Below are 27,184 nucleotides of genomic sequence, written 5' to 3'. Positions count from 1 at the left end.
TGGACCTTTCCTTAATGGCCCTGGTTGCTTTGTCTCTTAGCATTTCAATAACCCATTAGATCTCTGAGGAGGGGCCTTTTTTTTTTTTTTTTAATCCTTTTTTCTTTTTCTAAAACAATTACTCTAAGAAGCCCAATACAGAAAGCTTCAAAGACTTGCAATTTGGGCAGGTCAAGTCAAGAGCAGAACTAGGAGAGCTCTGAGACAAAAGGCAATAATCCAGTGGCTGAGAAAATTCACTAAACACCACAACTTCCCAAGAAAAGGGGGGTGTCCGCTCACAGCCATCATCCTGCTGGACAGGAAACACTCCTGCCCATCGCCAGCCCCATAGCCCAGAACTGCCCCAGACAACCTAGTGTGACGGAAGTGCTTCAAATAACAGGCACACACCACAAAACTGGGTGTGGACATTAGCCTTCCCTGCAACCTCAGCTGACTGTCCCAGAGTTGGGAAGGTAGAGCAGTGTGAATTAACAAAGCCCCATTCAGCCATCATTTCAGCAGACTGGGAGCCTCCCTACACAGCCCAGCAGCCCAGAACTGCCCTGGGGGGACGGCACTCACCTGTGACATAGCACAGTCATCCCTCAACAGAGGACCCGGGGTGCACGGCCTGGAAAAGGGGCCCACATGCAAGTCTCAGGAGCCATACGCCAATACCAAGGACTTGTGGGTCAGTGGCAGAGACAAACTGTGGCAGGACTGAACTGAAGGATTAGACTATTGCAGCAGCTTTAAAACTCTAGGATCACCAGGGAGATTTGATTGTTAGAGCCACCCTCCCACTCCCTGACTGCCCAGAAACACGCCCCATATACAGGGCAGGCAACACCAACTACACACGCAAGCTTGGTACACCAATTGGACCCCACAAGACTCACTCCCCCACTCACCAAAAAGGCTAAGCAGGGGAGAACTGGCATGTGGAGAACAGGTGGCTCGTGGACGCCACCTGCTGGTTAGTTAGAGAAAGTGTACTCCACGAAGCTGTAGATCTGAGAAATTAGAGATAAGGACTTCAATTGGTCTACAAATCCTAAAAGAACCCTATCAAGTTCAGCAAATGCCACGAGGCCAAAAACAACAGAAAATTATAAAGCATATGAAAAAATCAGAGGATATGGATAACCCAAGTCCAAGCACCCAAATCAAAAGATCAGAAGAGACACAGCACCTAGAGCAGCTACTCAAAGAACTAAAGATGAACAATGAGACCATGGTAAGGGAGACAAAGGAAATCAAGAAGACCCTAGAAGAGCATAAAGAAGACATTGCAAGACTAAATAAAAAAATGGATGATCTTATGGAAATTAAAGAAACTGTTGACCAAATTAAAAAGATTCTGGACACTCATAGTACAAGACTAGAGGAAGCTGAACAACGAATCAGTGACCTCGAAGATGACAGAATGGAAAATGAAAGCATAAAAGAAAGAATGGGGAAAAAAATTGAAAAAATCGAAATGGACCTCAGGGATATGATAGATAATATGAAACGTCCAAATATAAGACTCATTGGTGTCCCAGAAGGGGAAGAAAAGGGTAAAGGTCTAGGAAGAGTATTCAAAGAAATTGCTGGGGAAAACTTCCCAAATCTTCAAAACAACATAAATACACAAATCATAAATGTTCAGCGAACCCCAAATAGAATAAATCCAAATACACCCACTCCAAGACATATACTGATCACACTGTCAAACACAGAAGAGAAGGAGCAAGTTCTGAAAGCAGCAAGAGAAAAGCAATTCATCACATACAAAGGAAACAGCATAAGACTAAGTAGTGACTACTCAGCAGCCACCATGGAGGCGAGAAGGCAGTGGCACGATATATTTAAAATTCTGAGTGAGAAAAATTTCCAGCCAAGAATACTTTATCCAGCAAAGCTCTCCTTCAAATTTGAGGGAGAGCTTAAATTTTTCACAGACAAACAAATGCTGAGAGAATTTGCTAACAAGAGACCTGCCCTACTGGAGATACTCAAGGGAGCCCTACAGACAGAGAAACAAAGAAAGGACAGAGAGACTCGGAGAAAGGTTCAGTACTAAAGAGATTTGGTATGGGTACAATAAAGGATATTAATAGACAGAGGGGAAAAATATGACAAACATAAACCAAAGGATAAGATGGCTGATTCAAGAAATGCCTTCACGGTTATAACGTTGAATGTAAATGGATTAAACTCCCCAATTAAAAGATATAGATTCGCAGAATGGATCAAAAAAAATGAACCATCAATATGTTGCATACAAGAGACTCATCTGGGACACAGAGACACAAAGAAACTGAAAGTGAAAGGATGGAAAAAACTATTTCATGCAAGCTACAACCAAAAGAAAGCAGGTGTAGCAATATTAATCTCAGATAAAATAGACTTCAAATGCAGGGATGTTTTGAGAGACAAAGAAGGCCACTACATACTAATAAAAGGGGCAATTCAGCAAGAAGAAATAACAATCGTAAATGTCTATGCACCCAATCAAGGTGCCACAAAATACATGAGAGAAACACTGGCAAAACTAAAGGAAGCAATTGATGTTTCCACAATAATCGTGGGAGACTTCAACACATCACTCTCTCCTATAGATAGATCAACCAGACAGAAGACCAATAAGGAAATTGAAAACCTAAACAATCTGATAAATGAATTAGATTTAACAGACATATACAGGACATTACATCCCACATCACCAGGATACACATACTTTTCTAGTGCTCATGGAACTTTCTCCAGAATAGATCATATGCTGGGACATAAAACAAGCCTCAATAAATTTAAAAAGATTGAAATTATTCAAAGCACATTTTCTGACCACAATGGAATACAATTAGAAGTCAATAACCACCAGAGACTTAGAAAATTCACAAATACCTGGAGTTTAAACAACACACTCCTAAACAATCAGTGGGTTAAAGAAGAAATAGCAAGAGAAATTGCTAAATATATAGAGACGAATGAAAATGAGAACACAACATACCAAAACCTATGGGATGCAGCAAAAGCAGTGCTAAGGGGGAAATTTATAGCACTAAACGCATATATTAAAAAGGAAGAAAGAGCCAAAATCAAAGAACTAATGGATCAACTGAAGAAGCTAGAAAATGAACAGGAAACCAATCCTAAACCAAGTACAAGAAAAGAAATAACAAGGATTAAAGCAGAAATAAATGACATAGAGAACAAAAAAACAATAGAGAGGATAAATATCACCAAAAGTTGGTTCTTTGAGAAGATCAACAAGATTGACAAGCCCCTAGCTAGACTGACAAAATCAAAAAGAGAGAAGACCCATATAACCAAAATAATGAATGAAAAAGGTGACATAACTGCAGATCCTGAAGAAATTAAAAAAATTATAAGAGGATACTATGAACAACTGTATGGCAACAAACTGGATAATGTAGAGGAAATGGACAATTTCCTGGAAACATATGAACAACCTACACTGACCAGAGAAGAAATAGAAGACCTCAACCAACCCATCACAATCAAAGAGATCCAATCAGTCATCAAAAATCTTCCCACAAATAAATGCCCAGGGCCAGATGGCTTCACAGGGGAATTCTACCAAACTTTCCAGAAAGAACTGACACCAATCTTACTCAAACTCTTTCGAAACATTGAAGAAAATGGAACACTACCTAACTCATTTTATGAAGCTAACATCAATCTAATACCAAAACCAGGCAAAGATGCTACAAAAAAGGAAAACTACCGGCCAATCTCCCTAATGAATATAGATGCAAAAATCCTCAACAAAATACTTGCAAATCGAATCCAAAGACACATTAAAAAAATCATACACCATGACCAAGTGGGGTTCATTCCAGGCATGCAAGGATGGTACAACATAAGAAAATCAATCAATGTATTACAACACATTAACAAGTCAAAAGGGAAAAATCAATTGATCATCTCAATAGATGCTGAAAAAGCATTTGACAAAATCCAACATCCGTTTTTGATAAAAACACTTCAAAAGGTAGGAATTGAAGGAAACTTCCTCAACATGATAAAGAGCATATATGAAAAACCCACAGCCAGCATAGTACTCAATGGTGAGAGACTGAAAGCCTTCCCTCTAAGATCAGGAACAAGACAAGGATGCCCGCTGTCACCACTGTTATTCAACATTGTGCTGGAAGTGCTAGCCAGGGCAATCCAGCAAGACAAAGAAATAAAAGGCATCCAAATTGGAAAAGAAGAAGTAAAACTGTCATTGTTTGCAGATGATATGATCTTATATCTAGAAAACCCTGAGAAATCGACGATACAGCTACTAGAGCTAATAAACAAATTTAGCAAAGTAGCGGGATACAAGGTTAATGCACATAAGTCAGTAATGTTTCTATATGCTAGAAATGAACAAACTGAAGAGACACTCAAGAAAAAGATACCATTTTCAATAGCAACTAAAAAAATCAAGTACCTAGGAATAAACTTAACCAAAGATGTAAAAGACCTATACAAAGAAAACTACATAACTCTACTAAAAGAAATAGAAGGGGACCTTAAAAGATGGAAAAATATTCCATGTTTATAGATAGGAAGACTAAATGTCACTAAGATGTCAATTCTACCCAAACTCATCTACAGATTCAATGCAATCCCAATCAAAATTCCAACAACCTACTTTGTAGACTTGGAAAAGCTAGTGATCAAATTTATTTGGAAAGGGAAGATGCCTCGAATTGCTAAAGACACTCTAAAAAAGAAAAACGAAGTGGGAGGACTTACACTCCCTGACTTTGAAGCTTATTATAAAGCCACAGTTGCCAAAACAGCATGGTACCGGCACAAAGATAGACATATAGATCAATGGAATCGAATTGAGAATTCGGAGATAGACCCTCAGATCTATGGCCGACTGATCTTTGATAAGGCCCCCAAAGTCACTGAACTGAGTCATAATGGTCTTTTCAACAAATGGGGCTGGGAGAGTTGGATATCCATATCCAAAAGAATGAAAGAGGACCCCTACCTCACCCCCTACACAAAAATTAACTCAAAATGGACCAAAGATCTCAATATAAAAGAAAGTACCATAAAACTCCTAGAAGATAATGTAGGAAAACATCTTCAAGACCTTGTATTAGGCGGCCACTTCCTAGACTTTACACCCAAAGCACAAGCAACAAAAGAGAAAATAGATAAATGGGAACTCCTCAAGCTTAGAAGTTTCTGCACCTCAAAGGAATTTCTCAAAAAGGTAAAGAGGCAGCCAACTCAATGGGAAAAAATTTTTGGAAACCATGTATCTGACAAAAGACTGATATCTTGCATATATAAAGAAATCCTACAACTCAATGACAATAGTACAGTCGGCCCAATTATAAAATGGGCAAAAGATATGAAAAGACAGTTCTCTGAAGAGGAAATACAAATGGCCAAGAAACACATGAAAAAATGTTCAGCTTCACTAGCTATTAGAGAGATGCAAATTAAGACCACAATGAGATACCATCTAACACCGGTTAGAATGGCTGCCATTAAACAAACAGGAAACTACAAATGCTGGAGGGGATGTGGAGAAATTGGAACTCTTATTCATTGTTGGTGGGACTGTATAATGGTTCAGCCACTCTGGAAGTCAGTCTGGCAGTTCCTTAGAAAACTAGATATAGAGTTACCATTTGATCCAGCGATTGCACTTCTCGGTATATACCCGGAAGATCGGAAAGCAGTGACACGAACAGATATCTGCACGCCAATGTTCATAGCAGCATTATTCACAATTGCCAAGAGATGGAAACAACCCAAATGTCCTTCAACAGATGAGTGGATAAATAAAATGTGGTATATACACACGATGGAATACTACGCGGCAGTCAGAAGGAACGATCTCGTGAAACATATGACAACATGGATGAACCTTGAAGACATAATGCTGAGCGAAATAAGCCAGGCACAGAAAGAGAAATATTATATGCTACCACTAATGTGAACTTTGAAAAATGTAAAACAAATGGTTTATAATGTAGAATGTAGGGGAACTAGTAGTAGAGAGCAATTAAGGAAGGGGGAACAATAATCCAAGAAGAACAGATAAGCTATTTAACGTTCTGGGGATGCCCAGGAATGACTATGGTCTGTTAATTTCTGATGGATATAGTAGGAACAAGTTCACAGAAATGTTGCTATGTTAGGTAACTTTCTTGGGGTAAAGTAGGAACATGTTGGAAGTTAAGCAGTTATCTTAGGTTAGTTGTCTTTTTCTTACTCCCTTGTTATGGTCTCTTTGAAATGTTCTTTTATTGTATGTTTGTTTTCTTTTTAACTTTTTTTTCATACAGTTGATTTAAAAAAGAAGGGAAGGTTAAAAAAAAAAAAAAAGAAAAACAAGGGAAAAAAAAGATGTAGTGCCCCCTTGAGGAGCCTGTGGAGAATGCAGGGGTATTCGCGTACTCCACCTCCATGGTTGCTAACATGACCACAGACATAGGGGACTGGTGGTTTGATGGGTTGAGCCCTCTACCACAGGTTTTACCCTTGGGAAGACGGTTGCTGCAAAGGAGAGGCTAGGCCTCCCTATGGTTGTGCCTAAGAGCCTCCTCCCGAATGCCTCTTTGTTGCTCAGATGTGGCCCTCTCTCTCTAGCTAAGCCAACTTGAAAGGTGAAATCACTGCCCTCCCCACTACGTGGGATCAGACACCCAGGGGAGTGAATCTCCCTGGCAACGTGGAATATGACTCCCGGGGAGGAATGTAGACCTGGCATCGTGGGACGGAGAAAATCTTCTTGACCAAAAGGGGGATGTGAAAGGAAATGAAATAAGCTTCAGTGGCAGAGAGATTCCAAAAGGAACCGAGAGGTCACTCTGGTGGGCACTCTTATGCACACTTTAGACAACCCTTTTTAGGTTCTAAAGAATTGGGGTAGCTGGTGGTGGATACCTGAAACTATCAAACTACAACCCAGAACCCATGAATCTCGAAGACAGTTGTATAAAAATGTAGCTTATGAGGGGTGACAATGCAATTGGGAAAGCCATAAGGACCACACTCCACTTTGTCTAGTTTATGGATGGATGAGTAGAAAAATAGGGGAAGGAAACAAACAGACAAAGGTACCCAGTGTTCTTTTTTACTTCAATTGCTCTTTTTCACTCTAATTATTATTCTTGTTATTTTTGTGTGTGTGCTAATGAAGGTGTCAGGGATTGATTTGGGTGATGAATGTACCACTATGTAATGGTACTGTAAACAATCAAAAGTACGATTTGTTCTGTATGACTGCGTGGTATGTGAATATATCTCAATAAAATGAAGATTAAAAGAAAAAAAAAAAAATAAACACACCCAAATCAACAGCATTCAAATGAGCGAGGCAAAATAACCAACTAGAAAGTATATTTGACAAAAGATATCTTTTATGGTAATAGTAAATAAAGTGAAATATGAAGGAATAAATTTATCAAGAAATCTGCAGAACCAATGTGAAGAAAAATTATAAACTTAACAAGGGACACACTTAAATGTAAATAAATGTAGAGATGTTCCATGTTCCTGGATAGGAAAACCTAGCCACATAAAAGTGTCTATTCTTATCATGTTTATATGTAAGTTTAATGTGATCATAATAAAAATATCAAACAGAAATTTTTAGAACTTGATGAAATGATTCTAAATATCATCTGGAAGAATTATCAGATAAGAATAGCCTCCAAATTTCCTGGTATAATTTGTTTCTTTCATTCGTGTGTGTTATATGCCTATGCTATACTATCTGGTGCATAAAAGCTTTTAATAGTTACAACTTTATAGTTGATTATGATTTTTTACTAATATAAAAACACTCTGTCCCATGTAATGACTTCTGGGAATATTTTTGTTTTCATAAAACTGTTATATCTAAAAAAATAAAAATAAAAAAAACGATAATGGACTTTTGAGTGGAAAGAGTGGAAAAAGGCTACACTGATGCTGTGCCGGTTTGAATCTGCTATATACCCCATAAAAGACTATGTTCTTTTAATCCAATCTTGTGGAGGCAGACCCATTGTAGGTGGGACATTCTGATTAGCTTGTTTCAATGGTGATGTGACCCTGCCCCTTCAAGGTGGATCTTAGTCCTTTACTGGAGTCATTTAAGAGAGCTCATAGAGACAGAGAACTCAGAGAAGCTGTGAGACATTTTGGAGAGAAGCTAAGCCCCTGAGAGAAGCTAAGACAGAAGACCAGAGACATTTTGGAGAAAGTCACTGAACCCAGAAGCTAAACCTAGAAGGGAAAGTTCAGCAGACTCCAACCACATGCCTTCCCATGTGACACAGGAACCCAAGGTGACATCAGCCTTTCTTCAGAGAAGGCAGGTCCAACTGATGTCTTAATTGGGACATTTCCAAGGCTTTACAACTGTAACTCTGTGAACTAATAAGCCCCCAGTGTAAAAGCCAATCCATTTCTGGTATACTGCATTTTGGCAGCTTTAGAGAACCGAAACAGATGCCAATATGAAAAGCAAAGACCAGGAAAACATTCAGGAATTAGAAGTTGTCCAATACCTTTGAAAGCTGAGGTGTATGGCTATAATGAGAAGCTGAATGTCCAAATAAGGAACTCTCTGACTTCCTTCCATACCACACACCTAGCTCAGCAGTGATCTGGCTGCCTTTTATTCCCAGCATATGCCATGATGCCTGGCACATACTAATTAAATGAATAAATATAGAGTATAGATCAGGGATATATCAGATAAATATTTAGGCTCTGTAGGCCAAGTAGCAAAATGGAGGACACTATGTAGGTACTTACATAACCATCTAAGAATGCAACCATTTAAAAATACAGAAACTATTCTAAGCTTGTTTTTAAGTTTCATAAAAATAATCAGGGAAAAAAAACAAAACAGGCAGATATGGCTTACAGGCTATAGCTTGCTGATTCTTGGTTCATGGGACATACCAATGGATTAGATGTGGGGTACAGGAGAAAAAGAAGAATCAATTGTGACTCCCAGGTTTTTGGTCTGCCCAATTTGAAGAATGGAGGCATTCCATTTGCTGAGATAAAGAACACTACAGAAGGAATAAGTTAGAGGCAAGGACAAGATCGGGAGCTGAGATTGTTAATGTAAAGTTTGAGACAGACATCAAAGTGAAGATGTAGAACAGGCTCATTTATGAGTATGAGGTTCACGGAATGGGTTTAGGCTGAAGATGTAAATATGTGCTGCAAAAGCAGACACAGAATTTTAGAATATAAAACATCTTCAAGGATGGAGTGATCAACAGTATAAAAATCTGCTGTAGGTCAAGTCTTTGATGACCATAACAATATAGTTTTGGTGGATTCAAAGCCTGAATGAAACAGATTCAACAGAGAAAAGCACAGAGGGTATAGACAACTCTTCTGAGGGTTTTCTGGCTGAAAAGAATTGAGATATGGAACAGATGGTGAAGGACAATGATATTGGAATTAGAAGTTGTCCAATACCTTTAAAAGTTGAGGTGTATGGCTATATTGAGAAGCCATATACCAAGGAAGGGCATTTTTAAGATAGAAGAAAATAAAACTGCTTATATGTTGATGGGAGTGATTCGAGTAGAGGGGAAATTTCATTATGCAAGGGATAGCAGGGAAGAATTGCTAGAGCAGTATCTTTGTATATAAGACAAGGTATGGGGGCTAATGCACAAGCAGAAGGGATCACCCTTAGACAGAAGTACAGAGGTTCATTTACATAACACAAGGGCAAGAGAAAATAGGCACATATGCAGATAGGTGGGAAGACTGAAGTTCTCTTTTTATTGCTTCCACTTATTCACTGCAACAGGAAGTTAGACCATTTGCTTAGCGTGAGCGTGGTAGAAATGTTGGATGTCTGAGGAGAGTGGGGGTACATGAACTACGGAAATGTAATGACCGCTAGGCAGCACTCAAGACCCACATGAAGACAGCGGCCATGAACTGGAAGTAGCACCATCGGTATGAAAGTGCTCTCCAGTCACACTGAGAAGTGGAGGTGTAAGGAGAGAGTAGGTAAAGAGGTGGATTTAACTAAGATGAGGTGTACCAAGCAAAAGAAGGGAGCTGAAAGTATTGCAAGAGGGCAATGACATCAAGTAATACGATCAATGGACTGAAGTCTGGGTAGGGTTAAAGAACTACAGGACTCACAAGACAAGTAATTTAAAAACAAGGATGGTGGTCCAAGAAAGGGATGCTTTAAACTGAGATCACTAAGGCATTCAAATTACTACTAACGAACAATTCTAAGATATGGTCATTAAAGACATAACCCTAAAAACTTTCAGAGAGAAAACGGGTCACATATAAAGGATCAGAATGGCAACCTGGATTTAGAAGACAGTGGAACAAGGCCTTCAAAGTTTGGAAGGAAATGATTCTCCAACTTAGAATTCTATTACAACCAAACTATCAATCAAGTGTGAGGGTGGAAAAGACATTTCAGACATAACAGATATCAAAAAAATTCATCGCCCCCTCCCCAAGGAACTAGAGATGCTCCACCACGCAAAGTAATACATGAAAAATAATAAAGGTATGAGATCCAGGTAACAAGGGATCTAACAAAGAGAATGGAAATTTCCATGAGAATAGAGAAAAGAAACCTGGGATGACAGATGTGTAGTGGGCAAATGGTACAGACTAAAGTTAAAAAAGAAAAGACTACAAAAGGAGCTTTCCAAGATATATACACAAATGATAAATTATCTGATGTCTGTCACACTAATGGGAGGGGAAGAATTAGGAAGCAGTACAAAGAAAACTAACAAACCAGAAGTAAGAGGTAATTATCACCTCCAAGAAAAACAAAACAGAACAAAAGAAAAAAAATGTGTGAAAAGGAAATGTAAGCATATACTACTTTGGCTCATCTGTCTTTAATATTTATAGAATCATATATCAGCATTAAATAATGACTTAATCAAAAATTGTGAATTAACTATGGGGTGGTAGGCAGGCAGGGAAATAATATATGAATGTTAAATCCTTATAGGCCATAGCTAAAAACTGTTAACTCTTTAAATCCAGAAATTAAAATAAGCTTATTATCTAAATATATGGAAGTAAACAGTAGGAAAAAAGGCTAAGAGAATTGAATATTGTTATGGAATGGGTAAAGGAGGAACAGAGGACAATTTTTCATTGTATATCTTAAATTTTTAAACTACATACACATATTATCACTTTCATTAAAACACACACACATACACACACACACACACATCCTAACAAGTCTTCAAATTGCAAAACTGAACACAATCATACTACCTTATTTTTATGGAGACAACTGGTGGTTACGTGGAGAACAGAGTAGAGGGAAGACTGGATCAGAAAGATCAGTTCAGAAAGCCACAGGAGCCTAACTGAAAAGGTAACATGGTGTTCTGGTTTGCTAATGCTGCTGTTATGCAAAATACCAGAAATGGATTGGCTTTTATAAAGGGGGTGTGCCGGTTTGAATGTATTGTGTCCCCCAAATGCCATTATCTTTGTGGTCTTGTGAGAAGACGTTTTGGTGATGGTTGGATTTGCTTGGAATGTGCTCCACTCAGCTGTGGGTAATGATTCTAATGCGATGTTCCCATGGAGGCGTGGCCCCGCCCATTCGGGGTGGGCCTTGATTGGTGGAGCTACATAAATGAGCTGACTCAGAGAGAGGGAACTAACGGAGTGCAGCTGGGAGTGATGCTTTGAAGAGGAGCAAGCTTGCTAGAGAGGAGCGTCCTGAGAGAAAGCCATTTTGAGGCCAGAGCTTTGAAGCAGACGCCAGCTGCCTTCGTAGCTAGCAGAGGTTTTCCAGACGCCATTGCCCATCCTCCGGTGAAGGTACCCGATTGCTGGTGTGTTACCTTGGACGCTTTGTGGCCTTAAGACTGTAACTGTATAGTGAAATAAACCCCCGTTTAATAAAAGCCAATCCATCTCTGATGTTTTGCATTCTCCAGCATTAGCAAACTAGGACAGGGGGTTTATTTGGTTACAAAGCTACAGTCTGAAGGCTATGAAAATGTCCAAACAAAGGCATCAACACAAGTACACCTTCACTGAAGGAAGGCCAATGGCATCTGGAAAACCTCTGTTAGCTGGGCACATGACTGGCATCTGCTGATCCCAGGTTGTGTTCCAGCTCCACTCTCAGCTCCTGCACATTCTTCAAAGTGTCTCTCTTGGCTGCAGCACCTCCTTCTGTCTGTGAACACTTTTATAGGACTCTAGTGATTCAATTACGACCCACCCTGAATGGGCAGGGTCCATATCTCCGTGTAAATTATCCAATCAAAGGTCTTGCCCACAGTTGATTGAGTCACATCTCCATAGAAACACTCAATCAAAGGATTCCAACCTAATCAACACCAAATCATCTGCCCCCACAAGATTGCATCAAAGAACATGTTCTGGGGGACATAATACATCCAAACTGGCACACAAGGGTATACACCAAACAAGACAAACAAGAACAATGAGAGAGAGAGAGGGAAAGAGGAAGAGAGGGAGAAGGGGAAAGAGAGAGAGAGAGAGAGAGAGAGAGAGAGAAACTGAGTGAGAGAAAGCACAAGAGAGCGCATGCGCCCAGATTCAAATATTTTTGCAAGGTAAAAACAAAAGGATCTGGATGTTGGTGGTAAAAGAAAAGAAGTAATCAAAGGTAAGACTAAAGACACAGTTTTGAAAGATACAGAATGTTTATGTTATGATAACTGTTTAAAGTTGAGAGTCATGATTGTACAACTAAGTGAAAATAATGTGAGAATCTTGTGACAGAATATGTTATGTGAAATTAGGAACCCACTACTTAATAAATCAGGCCCTCAACTTGAGGCTTGCTCTTGTGAAACTGAGGGCTATAAATGGGAGGCTGAGCCTTCCTATAATTATGCCTAAGAGACATCGCCACAGAACCTCTTTTGTTGCTCAGACATAGCCTTTCTCTCTCTAAACCCAACTTGGCAAATAAATTCATTAACCTCACCACCACAAGGGACATGACTCCAGGGGAATGAATCTCCTTGGAAATGTGGGACATAACTCCCAGAAATGAGCCTGGCCCTGGGAGTGAGAGATTGAAAATGCTACTTGACCAAAAGGGGGAAAAAAGAAAGTAACAAGCTGAGGTTACAGTGGCTGAGAGATCCCAGATAGAGTCCAGAGGCTATCCTGGAGGTTTTCTCCTATGCAAGCTCCAGATAGATATCCCAAATGGCCACAGAATGCCATTCCCTTACCAAAAGGAGTCCCCAAATACCCAGGTCCCTACCTGAGATTCTGTAAAACATTCACTCACTAAGTTTTATCTTTCAGAAACTTAAATCCACCAGAGTGTTCCTATGCCCAGCAAGACCTAAAACCCAAAGGCAACAGCCTCTTTAAGAACAACAATCAAGATGCAGCCTCATTCCCCATACTGTCAACATCCCCTTTCAATACGAACAAGTTAGGGTGGTCAATGCCTAGACATCCCTGAAGATGGAGAAAGAGATTAAGTGAGAGGAAGGGGTAGCAACAACAACAACAAAAAGAACGCAAGAGGAAAAGTGGTTTCATAAGGGAATAGTGGGTTCCACTTTGCAAGTACAAGCAAGTTATTAAAAAAGAAAAAAAGAGATGTTTTTAGATAGCTGAAAATGTGTCCAGTTTAGGAGGTGAAACAAAGCTGGAGACACACCTGAGAAAAAATACAGTAGTACTTAAGAACTTCAGAAGTAGCCATTTGAAACAAACAAAAATTACTTGCTCATTAAGTTGTAGATTAAAGGATACGAAAGAGACATGCAATTAAATGCAGGACATGACCCTATATTGTAGGGATAAAGATGCTAAAGAGGACATAACTGACAGAAATAGAATATGGATAGTAAATTGGTATTATAGATTTACTGAGACTAACAACTAATTGTGTAGGAGAGTGCCTTGTTCTTAGGACAGGCATACTGAGGTATCTGGGGGAAGAGGATCATAATCTGTGCAACTTACTCTCTTAATGGTTCAGTAAATAATAAAATACATATATATGTATATGCATACATACATGAGAAAGACCAAGTGAAAGAGCAAATGAGCAACTGAATATGGGTAAGCTGTATATGGTGTTTTGTGCTGTTACAACAAGTTTTCTGTAAGTTTGAAATTATTTCCAAATAAAAAGTTAAAAAAAAGATCAAAAAGAGAAAAATGATGACTATTCATAACACACATACACAGCATACAAGTGCCTGTTTTCTCACCCTCATTAACATGGCGTATCATAAAAAAATTTCTAATCTTTATCAATAACGAGTAGAAAGTAGAATATCATCATTTAAACGTGTATTTCTCTTAAATGAGGTTAAGCATCTTTTTATATATTTAAGGGCCATTTTCTGTTAATTATCTTCTGATTTCCTAATGCTTTTTTTTAAACACTTAAAACATTTCATCTATGTGGAATTTTGATGTGAAATGATAAAGCAACTTTCAAGTGTGTTAACCAATTAGTCCAGCTATATTTGTTAAATGAATCCTTTCCTTGCCCCACTGATTTTTAATGTCCTTTTTGGCAGACTTTGAGAACATACACACTTAAAATAGTTCGTATTTCTCTTTTCAATTATTAATTCAAGCTAATCTTTCCTTTCATCCAAATGGACCAAATCTTCCGTAACAAAACCAATATCAATTCAAGTATGTAGCTAGATAACAAATCAGTGCATAAAAAGTAGATGGTATTTCATAAACAACTCACAAATCATATTCAAATGTAGATAATCATATTAAGTATATATTTAACTATGCTCCCATACATTATAAATTTAGAAAAGCTTTATGTACTATACATTGAACCATTGTTTGAGCCTACAGCTAGATCAACACCAGTGTCAAAAAGAAACTTAGTTTCAACAGGGAAGATTAAACAAAAATAACTTCACATGCTATCATATTTTCCCTTATAATTATCAGTATCTGAAACCTTACTTTTTATAAGGAGGGGAAAAAAAATGTGCCTAAATTCACAACAATTCCTTGGGGTCAGGTATTTGGTACGAACTGGAGGAAAATATTTATACCCTAAAACATTTTGCATACCTTTGTTTTCCTTAGCTCCCTCTTATCCAAAGACTGAAAGTACTGCATTTCTGTGTTATAATTTATAAGAGACTTGAGGGCAGAGGCTGTCTCTTCTATTTTCTTTGTGAATCCTCACAATATCCAGAACAGTACTCTGCACATAATGGATACTCAATGAATGGTAGTGACAGAAAGAACATAATACTAAGATGAGAGTCCTTTCTTGGAGAGAATTGGATTACTTTAGCCAACATATTTGTGAACAGCAATAGTATCATTTTTTAAAAACCATTTTTAACTATACATATGGACAAGAGTACATATCATAAAATCATTTAAAGACTATGGTGAACAAGGTGATCAATGAGCTTTAGGAGGTCTTTAATTATAAAATCTTACCTCTTCAAAAACAGCAGCTTTATTTACTTTTTCCCTTGCAATGTCACAGATTTTCAAGATTCCCAGAGCAAAAGCTTTCATGGCAGGATCGTCTATGAAGTCTGGATTATGAATGTAAAGGCACGTAAATACCGTCTGTGCCAAGGAATGGCCTTCTAACCATGTTATCTACAAAGAAATGAAAAGAGTGAACTTGTTTAAGGGTGGTGCATGGAGTCTGTAGTCTAAACTGATCCCAACACTCAAATGCCAGAGTGCCCCAGATTCAAATAAATACAATTAACCACAAGATTTAAAAGAGGACTAAGGAAACGTCAGAAAAGACAAAAGGGTTGGAATTCACTTTCAAGAATCATATACCATGGTTGCTAATGTGCTCACAGACATAGGGGACTGGTGGTTGGATGGGTTGAGCCCTCTACCACAGGATTTGCCCTTGGGAAGACTGTTGCTGTAAAGGAGAGGCTAGGCCTCCCTATAATTGTGCCTAAGAGCCTCCTCCCGAATGCCTCTTTGTTGCTCAGATGTGGCCCTCTCTCTCTAGCTAAGCCAACTTGAAAGGTGAAATCACTGCCCTCCCCGCTACGTGGGATCAGACACCCAGGGGAGTGAATCTCCTTGGCAACGTGGAATATGACTCCCAGGGAGGAATGTAGACCTGGCATCGTGGGACGGAGAACATCTTCTTGACCAAAAGGGGGATGTGAAAGGAAATGAAATAAGCTTCAGTGACAGAGAGATTCCAAAAGGAGCCGAGAGGTCACTCTGGTGGGCACTCTTACACACAATTTAGACAACCCTTTTTAGGTTCTAATGAATTGGGGTAGCTGGTGGTACATACCTGAAACTATCAAACTACAACCCAGAACCCATGAATCTTGAAGACGATTGTATAAAAATGTAGCTTATGAGGGGTGACAATGGGATTGGGAAAACCATAAGGACCACACTCCCCTTTGTCTAGTTTATGGATGGATGAGTAGAAAAATGGGGGAATAAAACAAACAAACAAACAAACAGACACAGGCACCCAGTGTTCTTTTTCACTTTAATTGCTCTTTTTCACTTTATTATTCTTGATATTTTTGTGAGTGTGTGGTAATGAGGGTGTCAAGGATTGATTTTGGTGACGAATGTACAACTATGTAATGGTACAGTGAACAATAGAATGTACGATTTGTTTTGTATGACTGAGTGGTATGTGACTATATATCAATAAAATGAATATAAAAAAAAACATATACCACAAAAATGATTAGCTACCTTTCTTCCCATAGATGCAATTCAGATGCAATATATTAAAAGACTAACGAAATCAGAGTGCCTCCTGCTGTAGCATCAGAAAGCAATCAAGCCCATAATAATAATATATAAACAGGGAATTCAAAAATTTTAGAACTAATGGGGTCCTTAGCCATTCATTCAGTGCTTCTTTTACATCCTCACCTCCACTAACCCGACAAAGAACATATCTCACCTAGATAATTGCAAGAAACTATGCAATGGGCTTCCCGGCTCCCATCTCTAATTCAATATCCCCAACCAGAGGGATCTTTCTAAAACACAAAGACAATCATTCAACACTATTTTACTGAATGGCTGTCATATGCCAGGTATCATATGCTGGAAGATGGGAATACCAACAACAGTCAAAACTGTAGCTACTATGTCCCATGGACTATGCTAGGTATTTCTATATTTATCTCATTTTCACTTAACACTTTGAGGAAGGTGGTATTTTCCTCTCTTTGTATTTTAGGAAACACAGAGAGTTTAAATAATTTGCCCAAGTTTATACAGTTATATTTTATACTAAAGCCCAAGAATTCTACAAGTACCAAGTCACATGCTATTACATTATGAAATAAAATATGCACATGAAAAATACTACAAAGTGTGTATTCAGTATTATCAATATGCAGAAGCGAGCCTTTCCAGACTAAGAACCACCTGCCCAGTAAAGGCCAAACTCTTCAACATGGTCTCAAGAGTCTCACAGAATGGTTCTTCAACAGTGGCAAAAATCCTCCCTCTTTGCTCCTTCTATTTACCCTCCCCCTCTTCTCCATTACTTTTCACTATCCCTTCACTTCTCCTACTTCCCTCCCTGACAGACTTCACCATAAGCAACTATTCAAGATTCTCCAAACTTAATCCTTTTATATTGCCATGCCTATGAAATATACTTCCTTTGCCTGAAATATACCCCTCCTCTCATATGCCTGTCATCAATCAGTACCTCATGTGAGTATCACTTCCTTTTTACAACCTTTCTTACACGGTTTCCCCTGCCCCACCAGCCATAATTGACCCCTCTGTTCCCACAGCATCATTATAAAAGCATTTACATTTGTCTGAATTTTTTATCTACATGTCTGCCCCCAGGTATCTCTCCATCTCCCCTCTCTATCTCGCCAGGACTGTAAGTTGCTCAAGGGAAATAAAGATATCTTTGAGGGAAACAGACAGCTTTAGAAGCAGGACCAGGATTAGGATTCTGGCTAAACCCTCTTTTAGCACTGTAACCCAAGGCAAAAAAAAGATATCAAATACTTACCTAGTAGAGCTGATCTAAGACCTAAGTGAAAAATATACAAACACCTAAAAAAGGAATTCATATGTACTGGCAACCAGTGATTTTTTACGGATTAAATAAATAAGTCTCATATATTTCTAAGAATGATCATCTAATGCCAAGTTTAAAAGAAGGGATAAGTAGAAAGAAAAGAAAAGGTACAAATGAGAATTTTCTACATTTACATAGTACTGTCCAGGGAAGACAAACTATCCAGCATTTATAAACCATTAAAAAGTTTTCTTTTACAGTGGTCTGTTAACCACAATTTACTCCAGATTAGAAAAAAAAAAAAATTCTCTCCAAAGCCAAAACAAAGCCCCCTTTGTTTTAATTCCATGCTTACTTTATGGAACCTTCCAATTAGATTTGTTTCCAGGGATATCTTGAGAACAAAAAAGATACTTTTGATAATGGTTATATTATCTTCGTTAGAAAGAAAATATCCCTTTACCCACTAAATGAGAACCTAAAACTACCCAGATGGGGAGATAAAACGCTGTTTCCCTTGTCATAACTTGGCCTGCTAACCTTATGCATATCTTAGTAGGCCCAGAAGCATTACATATTATTTCATACTCAACATTGGTGTAATTAAAAGTTCAAAGATTCAGACAAGTCACAGTTTTCAATGAACCAATCTTCTTATTTTAACTCTTACCAAACAGCAAAAACAGGTATCCATTATCCCTATTAATTCAGGCAAGGTGAGGTCTTTAATTTTAATGGTGCCATCCTAAAAGGGAGAAACATGACACATAAGCAGACTTTTTTTTCTAAACATTTGATTACAAGATACTTTAGCATTTTGGCAAATTAAAAATTTAAAAACAGCAATTCTAAGAAAACTATTAAATCATCTGATAAAATTAAGACACCCAATTATTTCCAAAAAACAACATATCTTAAACAGGGATCTTATAAAAAATCAAAAGCCTCTGTAATTTGATACAGAATAAAGCCCTTTATAAAGAAATTCAAAGTCAAACCAACAAGTATTTAAAAAGCAGTTTAACTCTTTCCCTGCCACACCAGGTTGTGTGAAGGCTCAGATGTGTTCAAGATTCAGCTCCTTCCATACCCACTGCCATGGTGGAGGAAAACGTTGCCGGATGTATAATGGATGTTAACACTGTATTATAAGAGGTGTTGGAGACCGCCCCCATCCACAGAGACCTAGCACGTGGAATCCAAGAAGGTGCCAAAGCCTTAGGTAAGTGCCAAGCCCATCTTTCTGTGCTTTTATCCAACTGTGTAGAGCCTATGTATGTATGACAAGTTGTTGCAGGCCGTTGTACTGGACACCAAAACAACCTAATTAAGGTTGACGACAATAAGAAACCAGGGGAATGAGTAGGCTTCTGTAAAATCAACAGAGAGGGAAAAACCCATAAAGTGGCTGGCTGCATCTGTGTGGTTCTCAAGGACTATGGCAAAGAATCTCAGGCCAAGTACATCGTCAAAGAATACTTTAAATGCAAGAAATGAATAAAAACACTGTTCTCAAAAAAAAATTTAAATTAGTTTTAAGCATTAATAGATATGAATCATTTTAATGAACTAAAACTAGTTACCAAACAGTGAACATTTTAAAAAATGTTTCCTTTAAACTGGTTAGCTATACTCCTTCCAAAATTTGTTTACAATATCCATTTGCTTAGTAAATTGTTTTTCCCCTAAAGCATACAGAGTTAAACTCTGTGGCAGTTATGAACTTTTAAATCAATTCTCACTGAGTAAATTTCAGATTCGCTACCACAGCATTTCAGTTAATATATTAATATATAAAATCTAATCCCTAAGCCAATTATCCCAGGAGCTGAAAATACACTCAAATGTTTTCAAAAATTAACAACAAGAACAAAAAAAAACCCACACAAATGCACAAATTTAGCCCAGGATTTTAATGAACACCTAGAATGGTTTCCAGATTTTAATACAAAGAGATAGATAATTAAAGGTTATAATTAATTCTTATTTACATATCTGCATGTTTTAAAGAAAACTGCCGTTTCAGTTAATATATTAAGCTTGATTTTCACTATTAATTTCAACATTTTAATACATAAAAGCAAACGATAAAAGAAAGCACAAAAAGTACAATGGCAATTACCTTGATAGCTTGTTCAAAATTGAGAACTTTTCGATTAACTTGGTTTCCAATCATGCCAGCATCCATTTTGGGATCCATCATTTCAATAGCAGACATGGCTTCAAAAAGACCAAATCTGCACATAAAAAAAAAAAAAAAAAAATAGGCCCCACAAATTGTTTTTGAACCAGTACACTTACCCAGATCCTACATTGGTATAAAAATTACCATAGTACTTTTAACAACAAAAGTATTCTCTGTATCTTGTCTTTTCAAACTGCTAACACTTTTATTTTAAATCTTCCTTTGATAATTTTTCTATGTACTTGCCACTCAAATTATTTTACATGCACTGTGGGGCAGAAAACAATTAAAACAAAAGTTGATTTTTTTTTATGCTTCCTTCCAAAAGGCGGTACAGTAGAAATTTTTGGAAAAAAGAAAGCTTGCTTTTTTAAATTTTTCGATAGATATTGTTTAAAAAAATGTAGAGGGCTCCTATTTGAAGTAATAGAAATGTTTTGGGATGGATGACGGTGATGGTAGTACAACATTGTGAACACAACCCCCAGCACTGAAATACATATCTGAATGTGATTAAAATGGGAAAGGTTAGGTTGTACATACGGTAGCAAAAATTAAAAATCTATGGAACTATGGTACGCACACAGCAAATCCCAAAATAAAACATGGACTACAGTTAGTGGTACAGTTATAAAAATGTGCTATCATCAATTGTAACAAATGTTCCACACCAATGCAAGGTGGTATATGGGAATCCTGTATTTTATGCATGATTGTTCTCTAACCCCACAACTTCTCAAGGAAAAAAAAAAAAAAAAAAAAAAGACAAGGAATCACAAATATGGATTTAAAGAATTCTTAAAAAGAGAAAAAGAGAAAAGCTACCCAAATTCAAATGTAATCAGGTAATGTAAAACCAACAAGGTTTTTTTTTGAGCATGGGTTAGGGAAAACTTTTTTTAAAATATCTGGTGTACTTTCATACAACTGTTGGTGAGAGTGTAAATGGATACCTTTTTTTTGAGGAAAATCTGCTGAATCCATTAAGATATAAAAACACTTGAGCCAGTCATTTGATTTCTAGGCTTCTACCCTAGAAAATTATTTGTACCTAAGTACAAACGGGCTTGAATAAGTTTAATGTCTTCAATTTCCCCATTTTACCAAAAGATGTTGCAATTTAAATGTCCATCAATAGGCACACCATGGAATAAATTACGGTACAGCTATTTTATAAAATACCTGTTAACAGTTATAAAGGCACAAGGGAGAATACTACAGACTAACACAGGAAGATCTCTGAGACACATGAAATGGGAAAGAAATTTGCAGAAAGATACATATTATATAATCCCATTTATACTTAATCCTTATAGGTGATTATTCATGCATGCAAACATTTTTCAAAAGGTCTTGAAGGACATATAACAATCTGATAATTTATAACAGTGATTACTTCCGATGAAAGTAATCAGAAGGGGAGAAGGGTGTCATGGAAAATTTTTGCTTCATCTCTGATGGCTATATTTATTAAAAACAAAGTATCCACTTATTATTTACACGAAGACAACTTTTTAAAAAGTTTTTTAATGGCATCATTAAATCCCTAGACCAATTAGGTATCTGCCTTATTAGCAAAACTGCTACAGAAACTACAGTAGCATTAAGTTAGCTATTTCATTCATTCAACAGATACTTACTGAACATTTACCATTGCTAGCCACTTACATTCTAGTGGGAGGGAACAGACAATGAACATTAAAGATAAGTACATAGTATGAGAAGAATTAATACCAATGCTGCTCAAACTCTTCCAAAAAACTGAAGAGGAGGGACCACTTCCTAACTCATTCTGATGCCAATATCACCCTAATACCAAAGTCAAATAAAGATACTACAAGAAATGAAAACTACAGACCAATCTTTTTAATGAATACAGATGCAAAAATCATCAACAAAATACTTGCAAATAGAATCCAACAGCACATCAAAACAATTATACACCATGATCAAGTGGGTTTTATCCCAGGTACACAAGGGTGGTTCAACACAAGAAAGTCAATTAATGTAATACATTGACAATATGAAGAGAAAAATCCATATGACCATCTCTGATGCAGAAAAGGCTTTCGACAAAATCCAGCATCCTTTCTTGATAAAAACATTTAGAAAAATAGGAATCGAAGGAAACTTTCTCAACATGATAAAGTGTATATATGAAAAACCCACAGCTAACATAATACCCAATAGTGAAAGACTGAAAGCTTTCCCTCTAAGATCAGGAACAAGACAAGGTTGCCCACTGTCACCACTCTTATTCAACATTATACTGGAAGTTCTCGCCAGAGCAATTAGGCAAGAAAAAGAAATAAAAGGCATCCAAATTAGAAAGGAAGTAAAACTTTCACTATTTGCAGATGATCCTATATATATACAGGAAGTCCCCCAAAATCAACAAAGCTACCAGAGCTAATCAATGAATACAGCAAAGTGGGAGGTTCAGGATCAAAACAAGCAAAAATTGGTAGTGTTTTACATACTAGTAATGAGTAATCTGAGGAAGAAATGAAGAAAAAAATCCCATTTAAAATAGCAACTAAAAGAATAAAGTACCTAGGAATAAATCTAATCAAGGATGTAAAGGACTTACCCACAAAGTTTGTACCCAACAAACTTTCTTGCTAACAGAAATCAAAGCATACTTAAATAAATGAAAAGATATTCCATGCTCATGGATTGGAAGACTAAATATTAAGAAGTCAATTCTATACAAAGCAATTTACAGATTCAACACAGACTTATTTGCAGAAATGGAAAAGCAAAAATTATCAACTTTATTTGGAAGGGTGAGAGGCCCTGAATAGGAAGACATCTTGAAAAAGATGAAAGCTGGAAGACTCACATCTCCAAACTTAAAACTTATTATACAGCTACAGTAGTCAAAATAGTGTGGTAAAAGCATAAGGATAAATATATAGACCAATGAAAAGAATTCAGAAATAGACACATTTATCACAAACTGATTTTTGACAAGGCTGTCAAGTCCACGCAGTTGGGAAAGAATCGGCTCTTCACCAAATGGTGCCAGAAGAACTAGATATCCATATGGAAAAAAATGATAGGGGACCACCATCTCAAACCATATACAAAAGTTAACTCAAAATGGATCAGAGATCTAAATACAAGAACCAGGACTATAACACTCCTGAAGAAAATATAGGGGAGCATCTTTAGGATCTTGTGTTAGGCAATGGTTTCTTAGACTTTACACCCAAAGTACAAGAAACAAAAGAAAAAGATAGATAAATGGGACCTCATCAAGATTAAAAACACTTATGCCTCAAAGGACTTTATCATGGAAGTGAAAAGACAACCTACTCAATGTGAGAAAGTATTTGAAAACCACATATCTGATATGGGTTTAATATCCAGAATGTAAAAAGAAATTCTTCAATGCCACAACAAAGAGACAAACAATCCATTTCAAAAGTCGGCAAAAGAGGCAGGGCAAGATGGCGGATTGGTGAGCTGTATGTTTTAGTTACTCCTCCAGGGAAGTAGGTAGAAAGACAGGAACTGTGTGGACTGGACACCGCAGAGCAATCTGACTTTGGGAATACTTCATACAACACTCATGAACACGTCAAACTGCTGAGATCAGCGAAATCTGTAGGTTTTTGCGGCCAGGGGACCTGCGCCCCTCCCTGCCAGGCTCAGTCCCGTGGGAGGAGGGGCCGTCAGCGCTGGGAACAAGCAGGGAGAACTGCAGTGGCAGCTCTTATCGGAAACTCTTTCCACTGATCCAAACTCCAATCATAGATAGACTGAGACCAGACACCAGAGAACCTGGGAGCAGCCAGTACGGCAGAGAGGAGACAGGCATAGCAAAAACAGCAAGAAAAACCCAAAAATAAAAGTGGAGGCTTTCTGGAGTTCTGGTGAACATAGAAAGGGGAAGGGCAGAGCTCAGGCCCTGAGGCTCATATGCAAATCCCAAAGAAAAACCAATCTCTCTGCCCTCTGGACCTTTCCTTAATGGCCCTACTTGCTTTGTCTCTTAGCATTTCAATAACCGATTAGATCTGCAAGGAGGGCCCCCCCTTTTTTTTTTTAATCTTTTTTTCTTTTCCTAAAACAATTACTCTAAGAAGCCCAATACAGAAAGCCCCAAAAACTTGCAATTTGGGCAGGTCAAGACAAGAGCAGAACTAAGAGAGCTCTGAGACAAAAGGCAATAATCCAGTGGCTGAGAAAATTCACTAAACATCACAACTTCCCAGGAAAAGGGGGGCATCCGCTCACAGCCATCATCCTGGTGGACAGGAAACACTCCTGCCCATCACCGGCCACTTAGCCCAGAGCTGCTCCAGACAACCCAGTGTGACGGAAGTGCTTCAAATAACACGCACACACCACAAAACTGGGCGTGGAAATTAGCCTTCCCTGTACCCTTAGCTGGCTGTCCCAGAGTCGGGAAGGCAGAGCAGTGTGAATTAACATGCGCCATTCAGCCATCATTTCAGCAGACTAGGAGCCTCCCTACACAGCCCTGCAGCCCAGAACACCCCTGGGGGGACGGCACTCACCCGGGACATAGCACAGTCATCACTCAACAGAGGACCTGGGGGTGCACAGCCTGGAAGAGGGACCCACTTGCAAGTCTCAGGGACCATACGCCAATACCAAGGTCTTGTGGGTCAGTGGCAGAGACAAACTGTGGCAGGAATGAACTGAAGGATTAGACTATTGCAGCAGCTTTAAAACTCCAGGAACACCAGGGAGATTTCATTGTCAGAGCCGCTCCCCTCCCTGACTGCCCAGACACACGCCCCATATACAGAGTGGGCAACACCAACTACACACACAAGCTTGGTAAACCAATTGGACCCCACGTGACTCACTCCCCCACTCACCACAAAGACAAAGTGGGGGAGAACTGGCTTAAGGGGAACAGGTGGCTCATGGACGCCACCTGTTGGTTAGTTAGAGAAAGTGTACTCCACGAAGCTGCAGATCTCACAAATTAGAGATAAGGATTTCAATTGGTCTACAAATCCTAAAAGAACTCTATCAAGTTAAGCAAATGCGAAGAGGCCAAAAACAACAGAAAATTTTAAAGCATATGAAAAAACCAGACGATCTGGATAACCCAAGCCCAAGCACCCAAATCAAAAGATGAGAAGAGACACAGTACCTGGAGCAATTAATCAAAAAACTAAAGATGAACAATGAGACCATCGCACGGGATATAAAGGACATGAAGAAGAGCATGGCACAGGATATAAAGGACATCAAGAAGACCATAGAAGAGCATAAAGAAGACATTGCAAGCTAAATAAAAAAAAAGAAGACCTTATGGAAATTAAAGAAACTGCTGACCAAATAAAAAAGATTCTGGATACTCGTAGTACAAGACTAGAGGAAGCTGAACAACGAATCAGTGACCTGGAACATGACAGAATGGAAAATGAAAGAACAAAAGAAAGAATGGGGAAAAAATTGAAAAAACTTTAAATGGACCTCAGGGATATGATAGATAATATAAAATGTCCAAATATAAGACTCATTGGTGTTCCAGAAGGGGAAGAAAAGGGTAAAGGTCTAGGAAGAGTATTCAAAGAAATTGTTGGGGAAAACTTCCCAAATCTTTTAAACACCATAAATACACAAATCATAAATGCCCAGCGAATTCCAAATAGAATAAATCCAAATAAACCCACTCTGAGACATATTCTGATCACACTGTCAAATACGGAAGAGAAGGAGCAAGTTCTGAAAGCTGCAAGAGAAAAGCAATTCACCACATACAAAGGAAACAACATAAGGCTAAATAGTGACTACTCAGCAGCCACCATGGAGGCAAGAAGGCAGTGGCATGCCATATTTAAAATTCTGAGAAAAATTTCCAACCAAGAAAACTTTATCCAGCAAAGCTCTCCTTCCAATTTGAGGGAGATCTTAAATTTTTCATAGACAAACAAATGCTGAGAGAATATGCTAACAAGAGACCTGCCGTACTGGAGATATTAAAGGAAGCCCTACAGACAGAGAAACAAAGAAACGAGAGACATGGAGAAAGGTTCAGTACTAAAGAGATTCAGTATGGGTACATTAAAGGATATTAATAGAGAGAGGGAAAAAATATATATGACAAACATAAACCAAAGGAGAAGATGGCTGATTCAAGAAATGCCTTCATAGTTATAACGTTGAATGTAAATGGATTAAACTTCCCAATTTTAAGATATAGATTCGCAGAATGGATCAAAAAAAATGAACCATCAATATGCTGCATACAAGAGACTCATCTAGACACAGGGACACAAAGAAAATGAAAGTGAAAGGATGGAAAAAAATATTTCATGCAAGCTACAGCCAAAAGAAAGCAGGTGTAGCAATATTAATCTCAGATAAAATAGACTTTAAATGCAGGGATGTTATGAGAGACAAAGAAGGCCACTACGTACTAATAAAAGGGGCAATCCAGCAAGAAGAAATAACAATCGTAAATGTCTATGCACCCAACCAACGTGCCACAAAATACATGAGAGAAACACTGGCAAAACTAAAGGAAGCAATTGATGTTTCCACAATAATCGTGGGAGACTTCAACACATCACTCTCTCCTATAGATAGATCAACCAGACAGAAGACCAATAAGGAAACTGAAAACCTAAACAATCTGATAAATGAATTAGATTTAACAGACATATACAGAACATTACATCCCAAATCACCAGGATACACATTCTTCTCTAGTGCTCACGGAACTTTCTCCAGAATAGATCATATGCTGGGACATAAAACAAGCCTCAATAAATTTAAAAAGATTGAAATTATTCAAAGCACATTCTCTGACCACAGTGGAATACAATTAGAAGTCAATAACCATCAGAGACTTAGAAAATTCACAAATACCTGGAGGTTAAACAATACACTCCTAAACAATCAGTGGGTTAAAGAAGAAATAGGAAGAGAAATTGCTAAATATATAGAGACGAATGAAAATGAGAACACAACATACCAAAACCTATGTGATGCAGCAAAAGCAGTACTGAGGGGGAAATTTATAGCATTAA

At 38.0% G+C, this 27,184-nt stretch overlaps 1 protein-coding gene and 1 pseudogene across 7 annotated transcripts in view; one reads left to right on the top strand and one right to left on the bottom strand.

Annotated features, from left to right (window-relative positions):
* NAA35 (N-alpha-acetyltransferase 35, NatC auxiliary subunit) overlaps window positions 1-27,184 on the bottom strand; it is a 114,609-nt gene that overhangs the window by 64,798 nt on the left and 22,627 nt on the right. For all 7 annotated transcript variants that reach the window (XM_037797940.1, XM_037797939.1, XM_037797942.1 and 4 more), the window contains 3 exons: window positions 20,103-20,217; window positions 18,651-18,725; window positions 15,415-15,582 (listed from right to left, as the gene is read on the bottom strand). In XM_037797940.1, the coding sequence (XP_037653868.1) occupies window positions 15,415-15,582; window positions 18,651-18,725; window positions 20,103-20,217 (358 nt within the window). The remainder of the gene's footprint in view (window positions 1-15,414; window positions 15,583-18,650; window positions 18,726-20,102; window positions 20,218-27,184) is intronic.
* LOC119505284 lies at window positions 19,079-19,477 on the top strand (annotated as a pseudogene).

The sequence above is a fragment of the Choloepus didactylus genome, chromosome 10 (genome assembly GCF_015220235.1).
Source record: "Choloepus didactylus isolate mChoDid1 chromosome 10, mChoDid1.pri, whole genome shotgun sequence".
NCBI classification, from domain to species: Eukaryota; Metazoa; Chordata; class Mammalia; order Pilosa; family Megalonychidae; genus Choloepus; species Choloepus didactylus.
This window is presented reverse-complemented; position numbering and strand designations above follow the sequence as displayed.